Below are 24,942 nucleotides of genomic sequence, written 5' to 3'. Positions count from 1 at the left end.
AGTTGTGTATATTTGTTGTTTTACTACGCAGTACATACTTCTACGCAGAGCCTAGGCCGTTGTGAGGATTTATACTTCTGCCATGGTGTGTCTGTGTTGATCTAAGATATCTCTTTAAGAGAATAGCAGAGCCGGTACATAGTGTGTGTGTGTGTGTGTGTGTGTGTGTGTGTGGTTGTGGGGAGAATGTGGTAGAGCGAGTTAGAGTGTGACAGGGATTAGCTTTGGAGTGAGTACTGTCTCCGGCAATGGAGATGGAAAACAAAGTGTCTCCCCTGGGCTTTCTGACCACAATCGGAAAGCTCTAACAGGAAAAAACTGCATCATATTCACTTCATATTCCCAATGTCTCACTGTCTCTTCATTTCAGCTGGTGTCTTTGTGTTGTGTTCGCTTGGCGTGTAGTGTTTTGTACCTGGGGATCCACAGAGTTCCGTTCACTGGCAGCACAGTGAATGCTTGCAGCTGTGGCGGTGTGGGGTTGGTGGATGCCTGCTGGTCCTGGTCCTCTGCTGGCAGTGGCACACTGCTGTGGCTGGCTAATGAGGCGAGGCCTGCAGTGCTGGAACAGTCTGACCCCAGCGGCTCCAGGGAGCAGTTGGATGATATGGAGCAGTATTCTGTCAGTGAATCCTGGTGCTGGATGATCTGAGTGCCCGCCTCCTCACTGTAGATCAATGTCACTTCTCCCTCAGTCCACTCCACCTTCTCTTCTTGGTCCGTGGGCTTGAGTTCAGTGGTTGTCACCATGGCAACCCCTGCAGGTCTCTGCACAGCGAAAACGTCCCGAAGAGGATTGCTGTCTCCACAGCTGAAACCATGACATTCAATTCAATTCAACAACTTTATTAATCCAACAAGGGGCAATTAGTTAAAAGCAGCTATAGACAACACACACATACATACAGCACACAAGCCTACATATAGGCCACATGATCTCAAAAACAGCCACTCAAATCAAAACAATAATGTTTGAGCACCGGCACGAGCAGCTTTTCTCTCCTGCTCACCTGTACAAGCAGAGCTCTGAGTACTGTAGCACACAGGTTAAGACTGCATAGGCTACAACATTGTTAGTAGTGTGCACCTTTCTTAGCATTAGCATTAACTAGCCAACCCGAAGTAACAAAGGTATAATATTGCTTCAAATATTCATCAACGACCTTTATATCTTCTTCGTATCACACCCAGTGTATGAATGGGCCTCACAGACCCACATGAGGAATGTTTCCATACTCTCCAGGAAGACAAAACGTCTTTAATACGTAAGGAATCCAGAGAAAAGAAGTGTTTTCTCTGCAGCTAAAATTATGATTTTCTGGCTAAGTTAAAGGTTTACTATGCAGTGTTTTACTAAAAAACTATGTAGAGATTAATATAAAAATGGTGGGGTCAATATCTGCAAATGTTATAAGAATAAACAGCTGACCTTTCCGATACTTGTGTGAAAATAATATTACAGCAGGATAAACAATATGATCGAGGATATTCAAATCTGTAACAAGCTCAGCTCCTGCTGACTCATCAAAACTTCAAAACTGAAAAGAAAAAAAGATCTTAAACATACAGACAAATACGGGCTGATAACCATTTACTGTGTGCTGTTTTATTCAACATGTTATTAAGAAGTTATTTCTCTGCACAGAGGGTTTGTTTTGATCTCTTTCTGTGATAACCGTAATATGGAGACAGAGCGCATCGCTTCGTACTCGGAAAGCCACGCCCAATGGAGAAAACAATCGGCGCACCAATATGCTACTAAGGGTTGAAACGCTAACAAAGTGCCTGCAGCTAGCTAGAAACATGAGATTTAAGCATGTTAAAGGATTATTTTAGCAACTTATGCCTATCTAAGTTAGCTGCTAGTAAGCTAATGCAAGCTATGTATTAGCAAACTAAGGCACTTGGAACCATAATAACAAGATGCATAGTGTGTACAAAATGCTTCAGCTTAACTTACAGATATATTGTTAACCTTAAACTGGCATTTGGATATTTGACTTAGATACAAAATGCTTGCTGCACACATAAGATTGGGCATAACGTTAGCTTAGTGTCAGGATCCCACAGTCTTCCCATTCTTCTTCCTGAAATCTCAGTGCATGCATATCACCAAACAGCAGCTTTTAGGCATCTTTTGTTTGCTAGCAGACAAAATTAATGAGGAGGCACCAAAATGCAATACAAGTCAATGGAGAACAGAGAGTTGTTTTCTCCTCCGGTAGGGGCAGGACTTAAATGCACTCTGTCTCTATGCCAAAATCAGCCAATAATAATATGTATAATAATATCAGCCTACCAGATTCTGTTAACTTTCAAGGCATGGCAGAATTCCTCCGACATGAGCCTGATTAACTGTTCTCCAGAATATGACCCTGTGGCAGTCCTTTTACATTAAAGCTCCACTCACCTGTACTTGGCACAGAGCTGGTAGGAGGCAGCATGGTAGAGCAGCAGGGTGTTGGTGTGGTCATCCAGGGTCCACACTGCCTCCTCTCCCCATAGACTGAAGCTGGTTGTCATGGATATGATGGAGGACGGTGGGTTGTAGGGCTCCAGTCTTTGAACTGCCCGAAGACTCAGACAGTCAATGACCAGCACGCCCGGACCATTGGAGAACCATAACTGATAACCACCACAGACAAGGACAGGGACAGAGACAACACAGTGAGGACGGAGTAGTACAAGTCAACGGATAGCTGAGAGTTGTTTTCCCCTCTGGTAGAACACTGTCTCTATGGGTTAACCTCTTGGTAGGGTTGGGCGATATGGACAAAATATTCTATATATATATATATATATATATATATAGAGGTCATAGCATATCTGGGTAATGATATATTTCATAATATAGCATGTTTTCTGGTTTTCTGAATCAATAAATAAACGGTCCATATGAAATAACCACGTGGTAAAGCATATTGTTGTATACTCCTGTGTCAATAAAAAAACGTGACAATATAGTGTATGTATAGTGTCATTTTATTAGGAACTTTAGTGCAAAATCAAGGATCAGGACCGCGTCCTCCAAATTATGTTAATTATGCTGTTCAGGCGTGGTTTTTCGACATTGCAATAGAATGTAGAAACATATATACGATGGACATGTTAATATATCGTTCTGACAACAATATATATATCGTTATATCGCCCAGCCCTACTTGTTGGTGACTTATCAAACATGACATTCCTGACTGATCATCTGCTCACCTGGGAGCCACTGCTGACCAGTGCCATGCTCCTGACTGGGTAGGGTCTCTGCCTGGGATCAGAGTCCTTCAGAGCAAACACCGTCTTGTTGAGGGTGTGTAAACACAGGTACGTCTCCCCCTCCAGAGGAAGGTCCTCCACCAAGCTGTACACTGCCACCAGGCCATCAGACATCCCCGCAAACACTCTGGCCAGGCTCTTAACAGGTCAGAAACATTTACATTGTAATAATCATCTTACACTCTAAGACCCTCTTGCAATGAAAGGTTTTAGTGTCCCATCATCTACATGTTGTTTCAGAGGCCTGTTCACTCTTGTTTCCTACCTCTTTAGACTACTTCCTGTACTGCTGTGACATTGACATTTCCTGCTAGTACATTGTAATATGAAAAATCGCTGTACAGTTTTTTTTTTTTTTTTTTTACATTTGGTTATTACTGGCTGGCTTAATAAAAGGGATACTCCATTCCATAATACCAGACAATCACAGATATATACACAAAAAGATGATCACATTTCATTTTCGTCCATCCCCCAACCCCGTCCCAACACCACCCACCCCCCTCCTAACACCTGGATGCTACCAGCCACACTTCAAAAAGGTACCCAAGGTGCATAGCAGTTCTATGTAGATGGGTAACAGGACAGCAGGTCAGAGGGGAGCAGCAGTACAGACCATAAAATAACTTTTCCCACAAATGCATTGTTTGGTGCCTGAGACTCACAGCCAATAATACTGGCAGTGAGAGGTTTAAGGGCAATTGTGAGTGGCAGGTAAGCTATTAGCACACTGTTATTACTGGCTGATTTACCCTGCAGAGATCTAAAATTCGAACATAAAAAAGAGGAAGGTTAACGGACATCCGGCCAAAAAGAGGGACATTTAGGAGAATATCCGGCGGCACTGGAGCAATCCCGGAAGTGGAACGTAGTGGATATAGACTATTCAGACATAAGCTGCTTTCACACATGCACTGCTCACCTAAAATTATTTACCCAGCAGAGCTGTATGTGAGAATGCAAATGTCTGAATCACTTGGATAGTCAGTAGGAGTATTTCCAGTATCTGACACGGACAATCTCCTGTTGTGTGCTACGTGTGAAAGGGAAACTTTCGGACTATGTTGGGATCTGATTCCTTGGACGTAGTCTGGAGTTCATATATGAAAACGTCTTAGTATCTGTTTGTGTTGTTTCTTTACTCAGACATTAGACCTGAATTGGGAACCTGATAGCTGATTAGCAATGAAATGGTACCAAAATAATGTAAAACTATTATTACACTGGAAGGAACACTCACGGACGAAGTCGTACTTCTTGGAATAATACGGCCACCGTAGGAGTTAGAACGCGCTCGGAATGGGAGGGGCTAGAAAGTAATATTCAGTTGGTTGTCATATACAATTTCACCGCTAGATGGGAGAAAGTCTTACACAATGTAGCTTTAAGATTATTTTTTGGCCATTTTAGGCCCTTAATTCCACAAGACAGATGAAGACATGAAAGGGGAGAGAGAGGGGGAATGACATGCAGCAAAGGGCCACAGGTCGGAGCCGAACCCGCGGCTGCTGCGTCGAGGAGCAAACCTCTATACATGTGCGCCTGCTCCACCGACTAAACTGAGCTAAACTGGCCACAGAATAATGTATTTCTGTATCCAACAGTTTGACTTCTGAAATTTAACAAATTCCATATCAGTTAAAATAAGTTATTGAAAGTATGATATTAAAAAAGTGAGTAGTTTGTTTCATGTCATGCATGTTTTTTTCTTATCAGAAATTCAAGTTGTTTATTTGTAAGCTCCAAATCATTCATTGGCCTTTGTGCCCTGGAAGATGGCCTATGTGCCCCAACATTTTTTGTCACACCGAAGGCCAAATGGCCTTGACCCTAAAATTACAAAATTCCAAGCCTGGTGGGAGCTGCAGGCTACATGGTAGCCTTGATTAGAAATGTGCTGTTCATTATATCACATGTGTGCAAACTCGTTCTGTCCTGTACATGACCTCTTCAGATATCTCATACAGTATGATGTGTGTTATACAAGACAGTTCATTCAATGCAATTCTATTTATAGTGTCAAATCAGAGAACTTATCTCAGGACACTTTACAGATAGAGTAGGTCTAGACCACACTAGAATTTACAAAGAACCAACAATTCCCCCCAAGAACCTCAGGCAGACCCTGGCTGTAGGTTAAAGGATTTAAACAGAAACTAAGTAAGTATGTTTTTGGTATAACCACGTCAATGCATTGCTTTTGTATTAAGTATAAATTTGAGGAAACAAATGACTTATTTATGTGAACAAATGATGCTTCTCCACCTTACAGGACTGATGCAATAATGAATGGTGTGTGTGTGTGTGTGTGTGTGTGTGTGTGGTGTGTGTGTGTGTGTGTGTGTGTGTGTGTTGAAACGTGAACTGACCTGTTCTCTTGCTGGAACAGGGAACAGGCAAGTGATGATGCCTGGACAGGAGAACTGTTTCTGGGGTTGACTGAGTGGACACATGTCCTTCAGACTGTAGATGAAAACCTCCTGCTCCTATCACACAAACACACGCTAAATATTTTACAATAATGAAGACATTGTGTAAAATCCCAGACATACATGTTTACATTATTACATTTTCAAGGATGTTCTGTCAAGAAACTTTCAACATAAGGATTGTCGAGGTTCCTATTCTTTTCAAAAACATACTTTGAGATGTTTGGATGGATATCAATCTCATGTCTGTGTGTTGAGTATCTTAGTAAATCTTAGTAGCACTTGAAGCGGATAAGTGGTGAGTTGCTTTAAATATGTGTCAGCTAAATAAATATAATGTAAACAAAACAAAACAAAAGAAAAATGTGTGGATTTAGAGTGACCTATGTTCTCTGAGTGTAGCCATTGTGTTTGTTGTTACCAAAGGCACTTACACAACCTCAAACACTCTTTACTCTGTCCCCTTCTCCCTCAAAGGGTTTTCATTCTAAAAATATCAGATTATTTAGGCTGCGTTCCGGCAATTTGTCGCAGGGTTGTGCGGCGGGGGGAGTGTCACTGAAACGGCCCATTTGTGTGACTGTTGTCACCATTATTGTTTTCCATCAGATTGTTTATAGATCTCGATGTTTCTGACCACAATTGAAGGCAGCTTCACAGAGAAAGAGAGAAAGAAAAGAGACAAGCGAGATAGATCGACTGTGCTTTGTTGTTTTGCAAACATTCAGCTGTTAAGCAAACTCCTGGACAGTTCAGAGCTTTTGTTTCAGGTTTAAAAACTTTCTTGTGGCAGCGATAGAGGCAGTGATGTTTCCTGTTTTCTATACAGGACTCTCACACCGCCACAAAACACTTTGACAAGTCTGATCGCCGGTTACATTATTGGCCACCGCAGCGTGATGTGGGGTTGCATTTCGACTTTTCGCCACAGGCCCGCTGCGTTTTTTTGCGAGTGCCCCCTGCGGCAAACCCCGCTACCCCCCAGCCGCAGCCTAAATGCACTACCCCCATTCAAAATGAATGGAAAGACCTGCGTTTCTGCCGGTTCTGGCTGATGCAGGCTTTGTGAATGCCCACTTAACCAGCAGGCGGTGTTCAGGAGCACTCGCTGCTCCAGTGTGTTTACACAGCATTACAAAGCCTGAAGCCCAATTTGTGGTTCTGCGTTAAATATACGCCATAGGTGTAGATGCGTAGCCTGACGTGCACCTCCCAAATCTAACTATCAGCGCGGCGACTCAGACCGCAACAACTGTGATTGGTCCGCTTGGCTGTCTTGGTAGCGTTGCATTTCCTCCTACTCATTTCCGGGTTCTCCTTCTCTGTAAATAACATGAAATCAAGGTGGATTCACTCAATGAAAGACCTGCGTTTCTGCCGGTTCTGGCCGATGCAGGCTTGAATGCCCACTTAACCAGCAGGCGGTGTTCAGGAGCACTCGCTGCTCCAGTGTGTTAGAGCATTACAAAGCCTGAAGCCCAATTTGTGGTCCTGTGTTAAATATACGCCATAGGTACGTGTAGATACGGCCCCTACGCCGTACCCTACGCCGTACCCTACGCCGTACCCTACGCCGTACCCTACGCCGTACCCTACGCCGTACCCTACGCCGTACCCTACGCCGTAGCCTGACGTGCACCTCCCAAATCTAACTATCAGCGCAGCGACGCAACTGTGATTGGTCCGCTTGGCTGTCTTGGTAGCGTTGCATTTCCTCCTACTCATTTCCAGGTTCTCCTTCTCTGTAAATAACATGAAATCAAGGTGGATTCACTTTTCCTGCTAGTTTTAGTGTGCAACAGAAAACTCAGATTGGACAGATAGTCTAGCTAGCTGTCTGGATTTACCCTGCAGAGATCTGAGGAGCAGTTAACCATAGTCCTCATAAATCGACCGGAGTTTAAAATTCCAAAAAAAAAACAAAAAAAACGGAAGGTAACGGACATCCGGCTGAAAAGAGGGACATCCAGGAGAATATCTGGTGGCACTGGAGCAATCCTGGAATTGGAACATAATGGATATAGACTACTCCAAAGCTAATCCCCGTCACTCTCTCACTCGCTCTACCACACACTCCCCACACACACACACACATGCCGGCCCTGCTATTCTCTTAAAGAGATACGCTAGATCGATGCAGACACACCAGCGCACAAGTATAAACCTCAGGACACTTACGTAGGCTACGCCGTAGGCTCTGTGTAGAGCCCCTGCAGAACCATAAATCCCACTTAAATGCGTCCATGATTTGGTTTGATTAAGGCAGCATTATAGAGACAGAGCGCATCGTGTCATACACTGATAGCTTCGCCCACCAGAGGGGAAACCAATCAGTGCTTCTGTGGAGGGTCCACGCAGAGCTTTCGCCTTAGTCTACGTAAGTGGCCTGAAGTTTATACTTGTGCGTCGATCTCTTTAAGAGAATAGCAGGGCTGGCATGTGCGTTTGCTGGGGAGTGTGTGGTAGAGCGAGTGAGAGAGTGACGGTGATTAGTTCGGACCGACTCTGGAGTCATAGTGAGAGAAACAAAGTGTCTTTCTGACCACAATCGGAAATCTGTAGCAGGAAAGCTTAACCCTCTCCTTGATTTCATGTTGTTTATGGAGAAGGAGAACCCGGAAATTAGTAGGGGGAAATGCGACGCTACCAAGCTAAGGCCAAGTGGACCAATGACAGTTGTTGTGGTCTGCGTCGCTGTGACTTGTAGTTAAATGTTTTGAGAGGTGCACGTCAGGCTACGCCCTAGGGTGCGGTGTAGGGTCCGAATCTTCACGTCTATGTACGTACCCATGGAGTCGATTTAGATAGATAGATAGATTTTTATTGATCCCAAAAAAATGGGAAATTCCGGTGTTGCAGCAGCAAAAATATCAGACACACATCACACATACAGAATATACATGAAGTAAAAGGATACAATATCCATGAAATAATAATAGGATAGAATATAAGAACAATCGTTTAAAATATCTATAAGTTGGGAATAAAAACTGTACAACTGTTTAAATAGTATTTATAAAGCTGTAGGTAAACAAACCTATTGTGCAAGTTTCAATTAGTACAGTTGTGATGTCTATGGGTCTTATCTGTCACTCAGTGAAGAAGTGTTAAATAACGCAGAAGCATAAATTAACAAAGTGCCTGTAGCTAGCTAAAAACATGAGATTTAAGCATGTCAAAGGATTATTTTAGCAGCTTATTTCTACCAGTTAGTCAGGTAATGTTAGCTATATGTTAGCAAGCTATGGCATTTGCAAACCATTCACATTTATCCAATGCTTTAGCTAAATTATTATTATTATTATATTTATATAAATGTTAGTTTGCCTAAAACTGCCTTATGGATATTTGACTTGGTAATAAAATGCTTGCTTCAAACTAACATTGGCCATGATGTTAGCTTAGTGTCAGGATCCCCCTGTCTTCCCATTCTTCCTTCTGATTCCTCACGTCTGTATCCACTTTTGTCTTTATAAAAGCTCTGTTTTGGCGGTTTGGCAGCCTATAAAACGTATGGGTTCTTTATATTGTTGGTAGTGCTTATCACCACCCAGCAGCTTTTAGGCGCTTTTCTGTTTCTGTTAGCTAGCAGACGGAATAGATGAGGAGGTTCCTTCACGCAATACAAGTCAATAGCGAGCAGAGAGTTGTTTTCCCTCCGGTGGGGGCGGGACTTAAATGCACTCTCTCTATGCCGGCGTTGTTTGGTTCAGTGTAAAAAAAAAGTAATGCCGGCATTATGGCGGACCTTCTTTATGGTAGTATTGTTGAATCTCTGTGTGACAGGCTTTTGACAGAAAGAGTGGCCAAACACCTTGTGTATGGCCAGGTCATCTTACATACTGAAGCATAAACTGAACCACTACTGTGGTATGTGAAGCAGAAATAACATTTATTTGAATGAAAATGCGATTTACCTCAGTGGCCATCCACAGAACGTTACCCATCTTCATCTGACAGCTGATTCTGCTGCCTGCACAGGACATCCTCTTCACCTCCACCTGGCCCTTCTCCACATTCACCACACTGTAGCTCCTACACAACACACACACACACACACACACACACACACAAATACACTATTGACGTATGAATCTGTAGAAGCCATCTTGGATGGATTTATCTGGCTTTCCTCTAGATAAGTTGTTTAGATAATTGGGTTAAAATTAGGGAACGTTTGTGTCGATTCTTCCTCATGGGATTTTGTCTGTTTAAAAAAAAAAAAAACTCCTTCAAGGTTAACGTTTTATAAAAACTAATCATTCTGTTAGAAATAAATTCAATCAAAATTTTCATACACATTTTTATTTATACTGTATTTACTATAGCTTACTCCAGTGGTTTCCAACCTTTTTGGTCTGAGGTCCCCCCACAGCCCTGTCAGACTCATTTTTCATTTCATGTTTATTTGAATAGGGACAGATGCTTTGACATAGACATTTGTGCAACAAATATCCAATGTACAGCATCACAGCATTTATAGCTATTGCTAATTTCCAATGCCTGTCCCTAGAAGGGCTTTTAAACAGTCATGAAAACAAACATTAAACATTGCCACAATTAAAATACATAAAGCATCTGTACCCCCTGACTACAGGTCAGATTATCAATTAAAAACTTCTTCAGTTTAATTTTAAAAAGCTTATTATTTTGTATTGCTTTTAGCTCAAGGGGCAGCTCATTCCATGCCTTAGCTCCCTTAATAGAGAATGATGTCTGGCCAAAGGAGGTTTTTCTGAAGGATATTTTACAGTTCCCTGCAATTGTGTTTCTAGTGGACAATCCACTGGACTGTAATGGTTGCACCATGTCACAGAGAGCCTGAGGTGCCTGTTCAGATGAACTCACATACTACTTCATCAATTCACAATGTATATTCCAAATGTTTAACACTATTCATTATATAAAAGTGGATATTGTTTTTTTTCATAATTAAAATGTCAATATTGAGGTTGGTTTAGTCAGAAAGTGTTCTACTCCTACTTGGAGTGAAGCTGAATGTTTCAATCCTTTATCCATTACTTTTAGCTAACACTTTCAGCTGCTTATGCATTACTTTTAGCGAATCATTTCAACATTACTTTTGGCTACTTATGTCTACCATTTATCCATTACTTTCAGCTAACTATTTCTACCATTTATTCATTACTTTTAGCTAACTATGTCTACCATTTATTCAGCACTTTTAGCTATTTAGACCATTTATCCATTCCTTTTAACGAATCAACTGTTTAGTTATTACTTTTAACTTACTATTTCTACCATTTATTCATTACTTTTAGTTATGTGTTTAAAATTCGCATGCAAACGATTTTTAAGCACTCTAAATTATCATATCATAATTTTGATTATGTCTGCACATAGACAGTATATTTGCACTATATACATGCATATGTATATATATGGCCTTAGTTATATTAATGTGTATAACTTGTGAATTTTGTGTCTTTCATTTCTTATTTTTATTTATTTCATATTTCATATTCCCGTTGGGGATCAGTCTCATCTAATCAAACGTCATGTTATCAACAAATATGCAAAGTGTGAGGGATTAACATAATGACGCCACGCATCAGTTCAATAATGCAGACACAGTTTTATCTCTTCTTTTTTTCCCTCTTGTATGTTACACCAGCTTAGTGTGGGTAGAAGGTTAGAAAGAAAGGCGGAGGACTTTTATCTGCGTTAGTATGGACATTGTTTAAATAACTGGAGGTGCTGCTTGGCCACTGCCTCCTATAGCACGTTCCCAGGTTCTGAGGTCTAGTGACAGTGGGAGAGTTGGGGGAGGGTAGCTAACAAGGTCTTATCACAGTGTAGGAGTTAACAACAGGAAGAAGACTACAGGAGTCAGCAGCAGTCATTAACACCACCTGTATGAAGGGATAAGAGCTGCTTTTATTGAAGAGAGATTAGCCTGGAATCCTGCTGCGACACACAGAAAACAATAGAGCTGCTACATCAGACACCTGGGAGTCAGTAGTGTGCGTTTATGACTACTGTGGTGTATAAGCATCAAAGAGTGTGCTTTAGGATTTTTACTGTATGTCTGCACATATGTATATGCACTTATACAACTGCTTTTGTTAAGGTAAATTGGATATCGGACACTTTCGTTTTAATGTAGTTTAAATGCATGCAGAGCACTAAAAGTCAAAGTAATACCTCTTTCACACAAACTACCAGGGTTGGGCTAGGGTTGTATGATCAGGGTTCAACCCTCCTTTTGGAAATTCAAACCAAGCCAGTCTACATGGGTATTTCCCTGGTCATGACAATTCAGGGCTCACCTGGGTCAACCTGGGAGCAATGCATAACAATTACCTTAAGAGCTAGAAATGGGCGGGGCTTTCACGTCATATTCAGTGAACAGCTAACATCACATACTCCAGTCCAGCTGTATACCAGCAGGACTTATGTTTTGTAGCTACTTGAATCTGTCATTGTACAGAGAGATAATAAGGCTTACTTCATGATTGATTCGCAGTGATTACGTTCTAAAGCACAAATAAATAACCATCAAACACTTATCAGATGATTTTGGGCAGAGTGATTTCTTCTCCTCTGCATATTTATTGCAGCACCTGGAAAAGGAAGTAGGTTGCTCTAGTATTGATTTTTGACTTAAGACAAGGGTAGAACATTTCTCTTTGTTTGATTTCATTAAAAGTAAAGTTGGGCTTTGCTGTTGGCTTCACGACACATTTTTAAAAAAGACAAAGAAAATAATAAAGAGACTAACGCTACCGCAGCAGCCGCACTGAACTGCAGTCTGCAGACATCTTGTGCGAGAGAGAGGGAGTAAAAGAGGTGGTGCAGAGAGAATTAAACAAAACTTATTTTCATACGTTTATGTTCTTATGCTGGGTTTTTACAGGCAGTTTTGTTACTAATCCGGGAACCCACTGCCAGCGGACTGTTCGGAAATGAAAAGAGAGGTTTTGAAGGGAAGAAAATCGAAGAAATGTATGACTAAGGAGTTAATTTTTAGCAGACTAAAGAGTTGAAACAAACCTGTTGTCCTTGTCTCCGTTCCAGAACACAGCGCTGTGTCCCTGCAGGAAGAGCTGCGAGTGGCTGTCACAGGGCAATAGGTACCTGAGGCAAGGGAAGCTGGGCTCCTGCATCTGCCTCACACACTGCATGGCCACCGGCCTCTGCACACACACACACACACACACGCACAGAGGGTAACTTTAATATGCTGTTTGACAGATTTTTTCTTTAGGCAAGAACTAATTTCATTAGACTTAATCACTAATGACATAATTGTATTTTTATTTTTATTTAATACAACTGAAATACAATCTAGTTCAGCGTTTTGGCTGTTACTCGATGTCAGTCAGAGTTTATATTTTATGGGTAGCACTTCAAATTACAGCCTGGTAATAAGATGGTAATAGTGGGGTAACAGTGTGATAATAAAGAGGTAATATATAGGTAATAACATGTAATTACCAAAGTAATAACTAGGTAATACATCACAGTAATAAGATGTAATACTGGGGTAATAAGGTGATAAGAAGGTAACAGATGTAATAACATGCAATTACCAATGTAATAAGTAGGAAAGGGTTTGATAATAACCATATGTATATCTGGGTAATGGTAATATAGTTATATTTAATATTGTAATAACATGGTAATAATGGGGTAATATATGTTGATGTTTTCACAGTATTATAGGCTACTATCAGTGTAATACCTTCCAAATTAGATAACACTTCTTGGAATTTAAAATTGGTAATTACCATATTATAATGCTGAAATTCATCCACCCTTTATGTTCCAAACATTTTGCTTTTGTTTCAAGGTAATACTTTACAAATTATAGGTTTAACCTTGTGACTTCTTACCTGGAAACACGTCTGGTAGTTTCTGTGTAACAACCATGAATCAGTGGTGCAACATGCAAAACTGCATGTTTGCAATGTTTCTATTTTATTACATGGTAATATTAGATTAAACAAATCATCCAAAGGTGCAGAGATTACCTGGAAATGCTTCTGGTAGTTTCCAGGTAATCTCTCCACCTCTGTTATTCTAATATTACCATGAAATGTGTCTTTTCCTGCATGCACGTAACCCTGTGCAATCTGACCAGCAGCTAAACACCTTCCACCATCAAGCACTAGAGACTGGGATTGTTGCAACTCAGTTTATTTGACTTAGAAAGGGTGGAACTGGGAAATGCAACACAGTCTCACTCCCTACTCGTCAAATGTATGACGTATGGTCACAAATTTCTAGTTAAGGGGGCGTGTTTTTTCTTTCATCAATATCTGACGGTAAGGGATTAACATGAATGTCTATCTGACGGACCCCCTCGTCGAAAAATAACGCGACGGGTACCCCCCTGGCGTTGAAAATTAATGCCAGGGGTCCTTGTCCATGCGTCATACATTTGACGGGTAGGGAGTGAGACTGTGTTGGGAAATGAAACACAATGACCAGTTACTTTTGCATTTTGCAGCACTGATTCATGGTTGTTAAACAGAAACTACCAAAAGCATTTCCAGGTAATCTCTGCACTTTTGGATGATTTGTTTAATCTAATATTACCATGTAATAAAATAGAAACAGGCAGTTTTGCATGTTGCACCACTGATTCATGGTTGTTACACAGAAACTACCAGAAGCATTTCCAGGTAATCTCTACACCTCTGTTATTCTAATATTACCATGTAATGCAATAGAAACAGGCAGTTTTGCATTTTGCAGCACTGATTCATGGTTGTTACACAGAAACTACCAGACGTGTTTCCAGGTAAGAAGTCACAAGATTAAACATATAATTTGTAAAGTATACCTTGAAACAAAAGCGATATGTTTGGAACATAAAGGGTGAATGAATTTCAGCATTATAATATGGTAATTACCAATTTTAAATTCCAAGAAGTCTATCTAATCTAATCTAATCTAATCTGGAAGGTATTACGCTGATAGGAGCCTATAATACTGTGAAAACATCAACATATATTACCCCATTATTACCATGTTATTACAATATTAATATAACTATATTACCATTAACCAGCTATACATATGGTTATTATCAAACCCTTTCCTACTTATTACATTGGTAATTGCATGTTATTACATCTGTTACCTTCTTATCACCTTATTACCCCAGTATTACATCTTATTACTGTGCTGTATTACCCAGTTATTACTTTGGTAATTACATGGTATTACCTATATATTACCTCTTTATTATCACACCGTTACCCCACTATTACCATCTTATTACCGGGCCGTGATTTGAAGTGCTACCATTTTATGTATTTCTAGGATTTTAGTTTTTTTTACCAGTCACGACAAACAAACAAGATTGGCTTGTTTATTGCTAAGGCAGGGTTTCTACAGGTTTCACCAAGACATATTTAAGACTTTTTAAGACATTTTTAAGACCATTATGAATTACATTTTAGACCTATATAAAAAAAACTCAGATGTCGGCCGCCCAGATAGCCCGTTGGTAGAGCGGGCACCCACGTCGACACACCGCTTTGTTTAAATTTATTTTCCACCACGAACACATAGCGACAAACACAAATCAACCAAGAACTCAGTAGTGTATTGTATCAAGTGTATTGAAGCGGCTCTGTTGTAAAGGCTAACGGTGCTCGGTTAGCACAATGACATCATGTTAAAAAGCACAGCCGAAACAATTTGTCATAAACTAAGTAACAATAGTGTTAGCCAATATGCTATCGGCATTGATAACTAAGCCAAACGGTGCTGTCACTACTATTTTAGTGATTTATAAGCAACCTGTTTTTTTGCAGATTGTCACGTTACTGAGAATACAGCTAGTAGAAGGTAATATATGAAGTCGAAGCTAAGTCTGACAGCTGTAAGGAAGCTAACATTAACTTTAGCTGTCTCCATGAAGCTCCCAGCTAAGCTACTATAACTCGCGAGTTAGGAAACAAGAACGAGCTAACTAATGATAAAAAAAGCAATTTGGCTCGGTGGATGTGGATTTTAAAGTCATATTTCCCATCCTTCTTCCAATTTCCAACCGCAGCTTGTCACTCCCCTGCACTAACGTTACTCGGTACGTAACGTTAGCTCCGTGATCTCCGTGACAATGCCTTGTGTTTCCTTCACTCCCGCTAAATTATTGTTCATCAGACCTGACATGACAAAAGGATTTCGTATTCACATGCAGGTAGGCCAAGGCAAGTAGAGGGAGATTAGCTAACGTTAGCCAAAATATTTATATAAAAAAAAAAAAAAAAAAAAAAAAAAATCACATTTGAATAGTAATTTCAGCACTCGAATAGTATTGATTTTTTTACTATTCGAATTATATCCGACTTTTGGAATTCGTTCCAACAGCCCTAACACTGATGCGCATATGATTACATTACAGGCTGTTTCACAGCTGCCAGTTACAGCGTTCTCGCTCAATACTGGACCAGTGTCAAAGATTTTTGTCCACATTAGTCACTTAATATCACACAAAATATGGTCTGGGTTGAAAAAAAAAACGTACAAAATTTCCCTTTGAACACTGCCCTTGCCACACACTGCCCTAGCTACACAGTTAATGAGTCTATTTTACTACAAACCAGAGCAAACAGAAAAACTGCGTCGGCCAAATACATTTATGTGAACAAGAAGGGAGGCTCACCTTCTCAGGCTTGGTGTCCCAGCATTCAGTCATCATGCTGTGGAGGCAGCAGAACTGAACCTCCTGTGGACTGCCCAGCACTGGACGGATGCCTTTGGAGAGCTTCTTTGCTATCTGAAGCTGATGGTGTCCCAGCACAGGCCTCCGCCCAGACAGCAGCTCATACAGCACCATACCATAGGAGAACATGTCCACCTTTAGGCAGTGATGAGAGAAAAAACACGGAGCATCAAGGTCAGGTTTCGGAAGTATTAAGACCTCCAGTCAGCCTTGGATTTTAAGAGTATGTGGCTGGTTATGTAATATATGTCAGGAATGTCAATCAAATGGATAGTAAGAAAAAGATGAAACTGAAATGAGTAAACAGTACATGTAACCATCGCAAGTAGGGCTGGGACGATATGCTTTTGTCCTCGATTGTATTCGATTTGTATTGCGATTTTCATCAAGTATTGCGATTCGATAGTATTGAGTATTGGGATTTTCTTTTCCTTCTTTAACAAAACAAAATATGAATAATAAACTTCTAGAGACAATATATGAGACATTTCTAAAAACTAACTGTTTTCCAAGAAGAATGCACATCATATGTCAGTCAGTCTCAGTCTGACATTTATTTCATTTGTAAAGAAGTACATAACATGGATTTTCTACATTTTCTTTTTTTGCTCTGTTTTGCTGGAAACCCGATATTACATTACATTACATTACATGTCATTTAGCTGATGCTTTTATCCAAAGCGACTTACAATTAAGTGCTTTCAACTGTGAAGGTTCAAACTCCAGACCACAAGTAGTAAGTGCAAATACAGTAGCTTTAAATAGGCAAAGCTACAAAGAGACATATGAAAGTGCAGGTTCGAAAGTGCATGTTCAAAAAAAAAATTTTTTTATTTATTTTTTTTATCCGAGGTGTAGTCGGAATAGATGATGATATGATGTAGGGGCGTCAGTGGTAACGTAACAAAAAATATTTAGGTGAATCATTGCTAAAATATATATATGTACAGTTGTGTTCAAAATAATAGTCCAACATCACTAACCTCATAAATCAAATGTTTTGGTAGAAGTGATATTTCTACATGGCAAATAATTTACTAGTAAGTGTTGTAGAGTCATAGAAAATCAACAGACCCAACAGTCATGACATGCATGCTGCTTATTCTGTGTAACTGAATCTGTAATTGAAAGGGGCATGTTCAAAATAATAGCAGTGTTGTGTCCAATTAGTGAGGTGATTGATTCTGTGAAGAAACAGGTATCAATTATGGCCCATATTTAAGGAAGGAAGGAAGCAAATGTTGTGCATGCTGGTTATAGTGCATTTCACACTGAAATACTCAGCAAAATGCGTCGTTCCAGACATTGCTCTGAGGAACAGCGGACTTTGATTAAAAAGTTGATTGGAGAGGGGAAAACATATAAAGAAGTGCAGAAAAGTATAGGTTGCTCAGCAAAAATGATTTCAAATGCCTTGAAATGGCATCCAAAGCCTGAACGACGTGGGAAAAAACGGTCATCTACCATTCGAATGGATCGAAGAATAGCCAAAATGGCAAAGGCTCAACCAATGACCAGCTTCAGGAAAATCAAAGAAGACTTAAAATTACCTGTGAGGACTGTTACGATCAGAAGAAGGCTATGTGAAACAAAGCTATCAGCTAGAAGCCTCCGCAAAGTCCCATTGCTGAAAAAAAGACATGTACTGAATAGGTTGAAATTTGCCAAAGAACACATTGACTGGCCAAAGGAGAAATGGCGCAACATTCTGTGGACTGATGAGAGCAACATTTTTCTTTTTGGGTCTAGGGGCCGCAGACAGTTTGTCCGATGACCCCCATGCACTGAATTCAAGCCACAGTACACTGTGAAGACAGTAAAGCATGGTGATGCAAAAATCATGTTATGGGGAGGTTTCTCATACTGTGGTGTTGGGCCTATTTATCGCATACCAGGGATCATGGATCAGTTTCAATACATCAAAATACTTGAAGAGGTCATGTTGCCTTATGCTGAAGAGGAAATTCCTTTGAAATGGGTCTTTCAACAAGACAATGACCCAAAACACACCAGTAAGCGAGCAAAGTCTTGATTCCAGATGAACAAGATTGATGTTATGGAGTGGCCAGCCCAATCCCCAGACCTTAATCCCATAGAAAACATGTGGGGTGACATCAAAAATGCTGTTTCTGAGGCAAAACCCAGTAATGCAGAGGAATTGTGGAATGTAGTTCAATGGTCCTGGGCTGGAATACCTGTTCACAGGTGCTAGAAGTTGGTCGACTCTATGCAACACAGATGTGAAGTAGTTCTCAGAAATAATGGTTATGCAACTAAATATTAGTGCAGTGATTCAAAGTAAAGCAAACCCTTGAGACATTTTTCAGTTTATACAGTAAATGTTTGAGTTTATAAAGAAAAATGCAAATACTGTTATTTTTTTGAACAGCCTAATATTCCTTTTTCTTCACTTTCTGTAAAGTTATAACACAAACTTGATCAATTTTGGTCATGTTTTGATTTGGAATTGAATGTGCAGTGCTCCCAATGCATTGATATTATGGAATTAAAAGCTATTCTAAGGATTTTAAGCATTATTCAGTTTTTTAAATACACTGCTATTATTCTGAACACAACTGTATATATATATATATATATATATATATATATATATATATATATATATATATATATATATATATATAGTATATACAGTATAACTTCTAGGGAAACGAATCGACTTTAAAAATTGTCGCAAAATAAAATCACGATACATATGAGTTTTGATTTTTCCCCCACCCAAACAGCAAGGCATAATGCCAAAAAACTATTTTGAAAGATGAGGTGTAACTATACTCCTTTACTAACCAGCAAAGGGAGAAGGTGGGGGAAGGTGAAGGATCATTGACTTTTACTGATAATGACAATGGAGACTTGCCAGATACTCCACAGCAATACAGCTCTGGCTTATCCTGCTCTCCTCTTATCTTCTCGAGTCGATTTATCAGAGTGCCTTGTTGTTTTTCCCTCGTTTGTAATTGACTCCAAAGTTTGTTCATTAAGTGTGATTTAAAAAAACAAACACTAATACTTTGTGTTTATAAAGTAAACACATACTCCAGTTTTTCTCCTGTCTTCTCATCCTTGAAACCCATATCTGAGGACCAAAATAGCCGAGAGGATTCCTGTCTCTGAGTGGTCACAGAGAGTGATGGAGGACTCAGCCCCTGTGGGACTTCCCAGAATAACTGCAGAGACAAACAGTTGTGCAATGCCAAATCACTGAACTACTTCTGTGGTGACATCACTTGGTAGTGACTCCAGATATACTTAAGGACTGTGGTATGTTATGGAAAATTCTGGCTAATATTCTTATAAGGAAGTCTTCCTGACCTCAATCTGACTAGTCTAGCACCTTCTCACTCTTCATAATGTCTACCGTTTTTAGCCCCGCTAGAAAGACAAAGACACCTGATTCTCCCATCCTTGTTAGTATTATGTAAAATACTGGCGGTATTAACTTATGTAGCATAATAAGTTGTATTATATTCAGGTCGGGTGACAAATGAAAGGAGAAAGCTGAATAGGATGACCAGGCAAACTCTTCCTTAAAGGCGTTTTGTCACAGGGTTGTGCGGTGGTGAAATGGCCCATTTGTGTGACGTCCTGTTGTGTTATTTAACCCCCCCAACGTATCACAAGTAGACTTTATATTTCACAATTACTGATTGTAATTAATGGGAGGAGGCAAGGCGGGGTCAGTGGTTTGTTCACGTGCGCTCAATTTCCCGTTGATTGTGATGTTTAAAGGGAAGGTGCATAGGTGCATAGGTCCTGGCGTACGCCTAGTTTTATACATATGGAAATTTCTGTGCGTTGTACTTTTCAGGTTTGTGTTTTGTAGATTTTGTGCTTATGCCACCTTTTGATAGCGTATGAAAGCTGCTCAGTCTTTTTTACATGAGTCCCCGTGCGGTATAAAACAACTTGGAGCTGGGGCGCTTGGGTAGCTCACCTGGTTGAGCGTGCACCCCATGTACATAGGCTCAGTCCTTGCCGCAGCGGCTGCAGGTTCAATTCCGACCTGCTGCCCTTTGCTGGATGTCATTCCCCCTCTCTCCCCTTTAATGTCTAAGCTGTCCTATCAAATAAAGGCCTAAAACGCCAATTTTACTATCTCCCTACATGTACATTACATATTCTTTGTGCTAGTACTTTATACTGTGAACTTTTGCACATATCGCGGTCGATATTTTTGCACATTCCAGCACAAAATTATACAGCTTGTCCACTTTAAAATAAGATATATTTTTTCCTATTTTCTATTGTAAATTCCTTTACTTTTTTATTATGGCTCTTCACTTTTGCACTGTTTATTGTTTTGCACCAAATCACAGAGAAATGTACTGTATGTGCAAACAGACTTGGCAATAAAACAGTTTCTGATTCTGAAGAGGATTAAACTTGGATTAGTTAAAGCAGGTTGAAAGAATGGGGCCCTGGCGGTGTGTCATGGCCAGTGCAGATTATATTGTAATATATATATTTTACCTAATAGACAAAAATTTCTAGACCACTCTCTTCATTCATTCATTACGTTCAAACTACAATCGACAATCCATGTTTTGGATTCCTAATCTTGTCACTTAGAATTGTTGATATATAAACAAATGGCTTGTAGCAGCTTTTTAGTAGCGTTACTGTATAAATATCAAGATCCTCAACCGACAAAAACCGACACGTTCCAATTCTTGCCAAGATACTCACTGCTGGCAAACACGTTAACAGCCATGAAGCTGTTTTACATTTATTTTCCTGTTACACTTTCTTTTTCCACTCGCTTCATCATTTATTCTCTCTACGGCTTTGTCTGCATCCTATTTGAATAGTTAAACCTCATCAAAAAGTTCAATTAACTTCCAGGGGAGGAGGAAAGGTGTTTGATTGGCTGAAGTCAGCAGATTCTGTGGGAGAGGGGCTGATGAATAGAGGTGGAGGCGTACAGATATTTTTCTCTGCTCTTTGAAAGCTTCCACTACAAAAGGAAGGGGCTAGTTAAACAGTAAGCCCTAGTAAAGCTAGCCTCCCCAAGGAGAGGAGGAGCCTCGGCCAGCCATATAGACCAAAACCCTGCTGTGGTCTGCACACAATCTCTTCTCCCACCTTCCATCAGGGAGACGTTTGCAGAGCATCCCAACACAGCAGGGCTGTGGAACCCTATTGTTTTTCTAAGGATTACTCATTATTTTCTAATAATCCTAATAAAAGCATGCTGAAGGAGGGACTGGCTACTCCACATAGCATTCTGGGATGGGAGGAAAACGTGCTCTGGTTTAATGGCATTTCTTTAAACAAATCAGAATCGTCATGGGTGGTGCTAAACTCCGCACAGAGCCGCTGCAAAATAGTCGTGCAAGAGAAAACTCAGATTGGACAGATAGTCTAGCTAGCTGTCTCAATTTACCATGCAGATATCTGAGGAGCAGTCAACAATAGTCCTCATAAATCCACCGAATTTAAAATTCCAACACAAAGAAAGCGAAAAGTAACGGAAAATACATGCATCCGACGGAATTTCCTGCAGTACCGGAGCAATCCCATAAGTGGAACATGAAGGATATAGACTACTGTGTGTGTAACAAGCATAGTGTGCCTCTTAACAACTTTTTAAACTCTCAGAGAAGAAGGCCGGTCTTAGAGACAATTACTTTATCTTAATTTTACTCTGAGGCAGTTATATAAAATCCAAGTTTTACTGTTTAGTTGTAAAAAGGGGGTCTTTAACTTTAATATGACAAATAGTTTATCACATTACATAATCAGGGAATCCTGTTGACACAGAGAAGGTCATGATATGTGGGCTCCCAAATATTTAGGCAAACTTCATCCAACAAAAAATTTAAATACTGGGTTAAGGTACCATCTTAATTTTCATCATTAAAACCAGTTAGTAACAAATACGTGCAGACTCTGGATGGGAATAAACCCCTTATGTGCGTAATATGTAACCAGAAGCCTGTCAGTTCAAGTACTTTGTTAATTTGGCGAGCCACATTAGCCACTGTTAGCCAGCTCTGACTGGGAGATCCCGAGGCGTTCCCAGGCCATGGTGGAGATTTAATCCCTCCACCTAGTCCTGGGTCTTCCCGAGGCCTCCTCCCAGCTGGACGTGCCTGGATCACCTCCCTTGTGAGGCGCCCAGGGGGCATCCTTATTAGATGCTAAACCACCTCAACTGGCTCCTTTTGACGCAAAGGAGCAGCAGCTAACAGATTAGCATGAAAAAAAAAAAAATCAAGTACGTTAAATTGATATACGAGATCCCCCATGTTTTATGATAATAAAGAAGCGTTTTTTAATTCATAGGCTGTGTATTTGAGGTATTACATGGCCTGGGTCACATTACAGAGATATAGTCAAAACATGTATCCTGGAATTCAGTCAAAACTATAATTTATTTGAAAAAGTTATAAATAAATGCATATTTTTAAATGAATTGGAATTGTTCCAGCTCTACCAACAGACATCAGCAATCTCACTATACTCTTATACTAATCCTATCTGACTATACTGCTACACACATCACTTAATGTGGGTTAAGAAGAGGTGGTCGGTACCTTCTCATCATACACGATGCCTGGTCGGATCTCAGGAGCCTGGTAACCCGGTGTGCCCTCGACCCCCAACGCCCCCTCATGGAAAGTTTGTCGAGAAATGCCATAGTCAGACAGTTTAATGTTAACTGGATCCTGCACCTGGAAGAAGATACATGAATTAGTGAACAAGTTAGATGATAGAAACAGCAAGCCTGTCTGCTTCCTTAGAAAACAGTGTTTGTTGATAAGATTCAAGTCTCTACTGATAGTTTTTTGAATGCCTGTCTGTCCTGATAAAGTTCAGTGGTCTGTGAAAACAGCAGGGACAACAAATGAAACAAGTTCAGGACTCTATTGTTCTACTACTGAAGTCCGATATGTTGATATGTTATATTATAAATACATTAGAATATTGCCAATAAACCCAAATCAAAAATGTATATAACATAACTTCTTTTATGGTAATCCATAATCCGCAACTAACGATTATTTTCATTGTCGATTAAATTATTTTCTCGATTAATCGATTAGGTGCCTGGTCTATAAAATGTCAGAAAATGGTGAAAAATGTGGATCAGTGTTTCCCAAAGCCAAAGATGACTTGTTTTGTCCACAGCTCAAAGATATTCAGTTTACTGTCACAGAGAGAATAAACTAGAAAATATTCACATTTAACAAGCTGACATCAGACAATATTTAAGTTTTTTATATAAAATGACTCAAACCGATTATCAAAATACTTGGCGACTAATTGAATAGTCGACACCTAATCAATTATCCAATTAATCTTTGCAGCTCTAACCCATATACAGACCTCCAGAGACCACACCAGGATGTTGTCAGATTTGAGGTCACAGAAGATGATGCTCTTCCTGTGAAGGTACGCCAGTCCTGCAGCAATCTGATAGGCTACTTTGAAAGTAAGCATGTGACCAAGGGGCATGTATCTGGAGCCTACAATGAGAAAACACAACCTCAGTTCCACTAACACAGAAACGGGCTTTGAGACCAACGTCAGGTAGGAAATGACATGATGCAGATCTCTGTACGTGCCTGTGCCTTTGTGCTTCTCCTCCAGCACGGTGTTGAGGCTGCCCAGGGGGGCTAACTGCAGGGCGAAGCAGAGTGGATGGATGCTGATGCCCAACAGAGAGACGATGCAGGGATGCTGCAGAGAGTGCAACATACTGGCCTCCTGGCGAAATTCAGAGAAGCTGCGACAGGCATCTGCGGACTGCAGATGTTTCACCATGGTGTCTGGGGCAAGAAAGAACGGAATGAAAGGGAATTGAAAAAAGGGATACTTTCAAATGAAATACGCAAAGAGCAGATTTGTGCCTGAATGAATTCTCCAGGATCTCATATTGACAATTTTTCACAAACCTTATCATACTTCAAATTCCAGCTGTAATAGGTCTACATACTTTACTGCATCTGTGTCCTCCTTTTGCTATCTATTATGTAAATGTAAATGGACTGTATTTATATGGCACTATTCTAGTCTTAACGACAACTCAAAGCACTTTCACATAGTACAGGAACCATTCACCATTCACACACAGTCATACACTGTGGCCAAGGCTGCCATACATGGTGCCACCTGCTCATCAGATAAACATTCACACACATTTACACTTGGGAGCAATTCGGGGTTCAGCGTCTTGCCCAAGGACAGGTAGGTGACCGCTCTACCACCTGAGCCACAGCCGCCCCTTATTAACAATGGTGGTCCATGTGTTGCTCTGTTAATATGAGATGGTATATGTGTGACAGAATAATCTTTACACTTGTTAGCATTTTTGGAACTTTCATCCACATCTCAAGGTCTTTGCATGATTCTATTCAAGTCCATTTGAAGAGTCAAGGGTTACCATCCCCGCATATACCACCACCTATTAACATGGGACTGATGTTCCACACTTAGGTCATGCAATGAAGTTTGAGATAGTTAAATTAGCTGATGAAGACTATGAAATACAGTTACAGCATTCCACTGCATACCACAGTG

The 24,942-nt window shown here is 40.3% G+C and overlaps 1 protein-coding gene across 4 annotated transcripts in view; it reads right to left on the bottom strand.

The window, feature by feature from the left end:
• lrrk1 (leucine-rich repeat kinase 1) overlaps positions 1-24,942 on the bottom strand; it is a 113,669-nt gene that overhangs the window by 6,406 nt on the left and 82,321 nt on the right. For all 4 annotated transcript variants that reach the window (XR_004896907.1, XM_031292688.2, XM_031292689.2 and 1 more), the window contains 10 exons: positions 23,988-24,191; positions 23,749-23,888; positions 22,956-23,093; positions 16,339-16,533; positions 12,714-12,856; positions 9,617-9,734; positions 5,640-5,756; positions 3,211-3,408; positions 2,411-2,625; positions 416-811 (listed from right to left, as the gene is read on the bottom strand). Coding sequence is in view for 3 of the 4 variants with exons in the window: in XM_031292688.2 (XP_031148548.1) it covers positions 416-811; positions 2,411-2,625; positions 3,211-3,408; positions 5,640-5,756; positions 9,617-9,734; positions 12,714-12,856; positions 16,339-16,533; positions 22,956-23,093; positions 23,749-23,888; positions 23,988-24,191 (1,864 nt within the window). In the remaining variant the exon portion in view is untranslated. The remainder of the gene's footprint in view (positions 1-415; positions 812-2,410; positions 2,626-3,210; positions 3,409-5,639; positions 5,757-9,616; positions 9,735-12,713; positions 12,857-16,338; positions 16,534-22,955; positions 23,094-23,748; positions 23,889-23,987; positions 24,192-24,942) is intronic.

This window comes from Sander lucioperca, chromosome 3, assembly GCF_008315115.2.
Source record: "Sander lucioperca isolate FBNREF2018 chromosome 3, SLUC_FBN_1.2, whole genome shotgun sequence".
Lineage (NCBI taxonomy): Eukaryota > Metazoa > Chordata > Actinopteri > Perciformes > Percidae > Sander > Sander lucioperca.
This window is presented reverse-complemented; position numbering and strand designations above follow the sequence as displayed.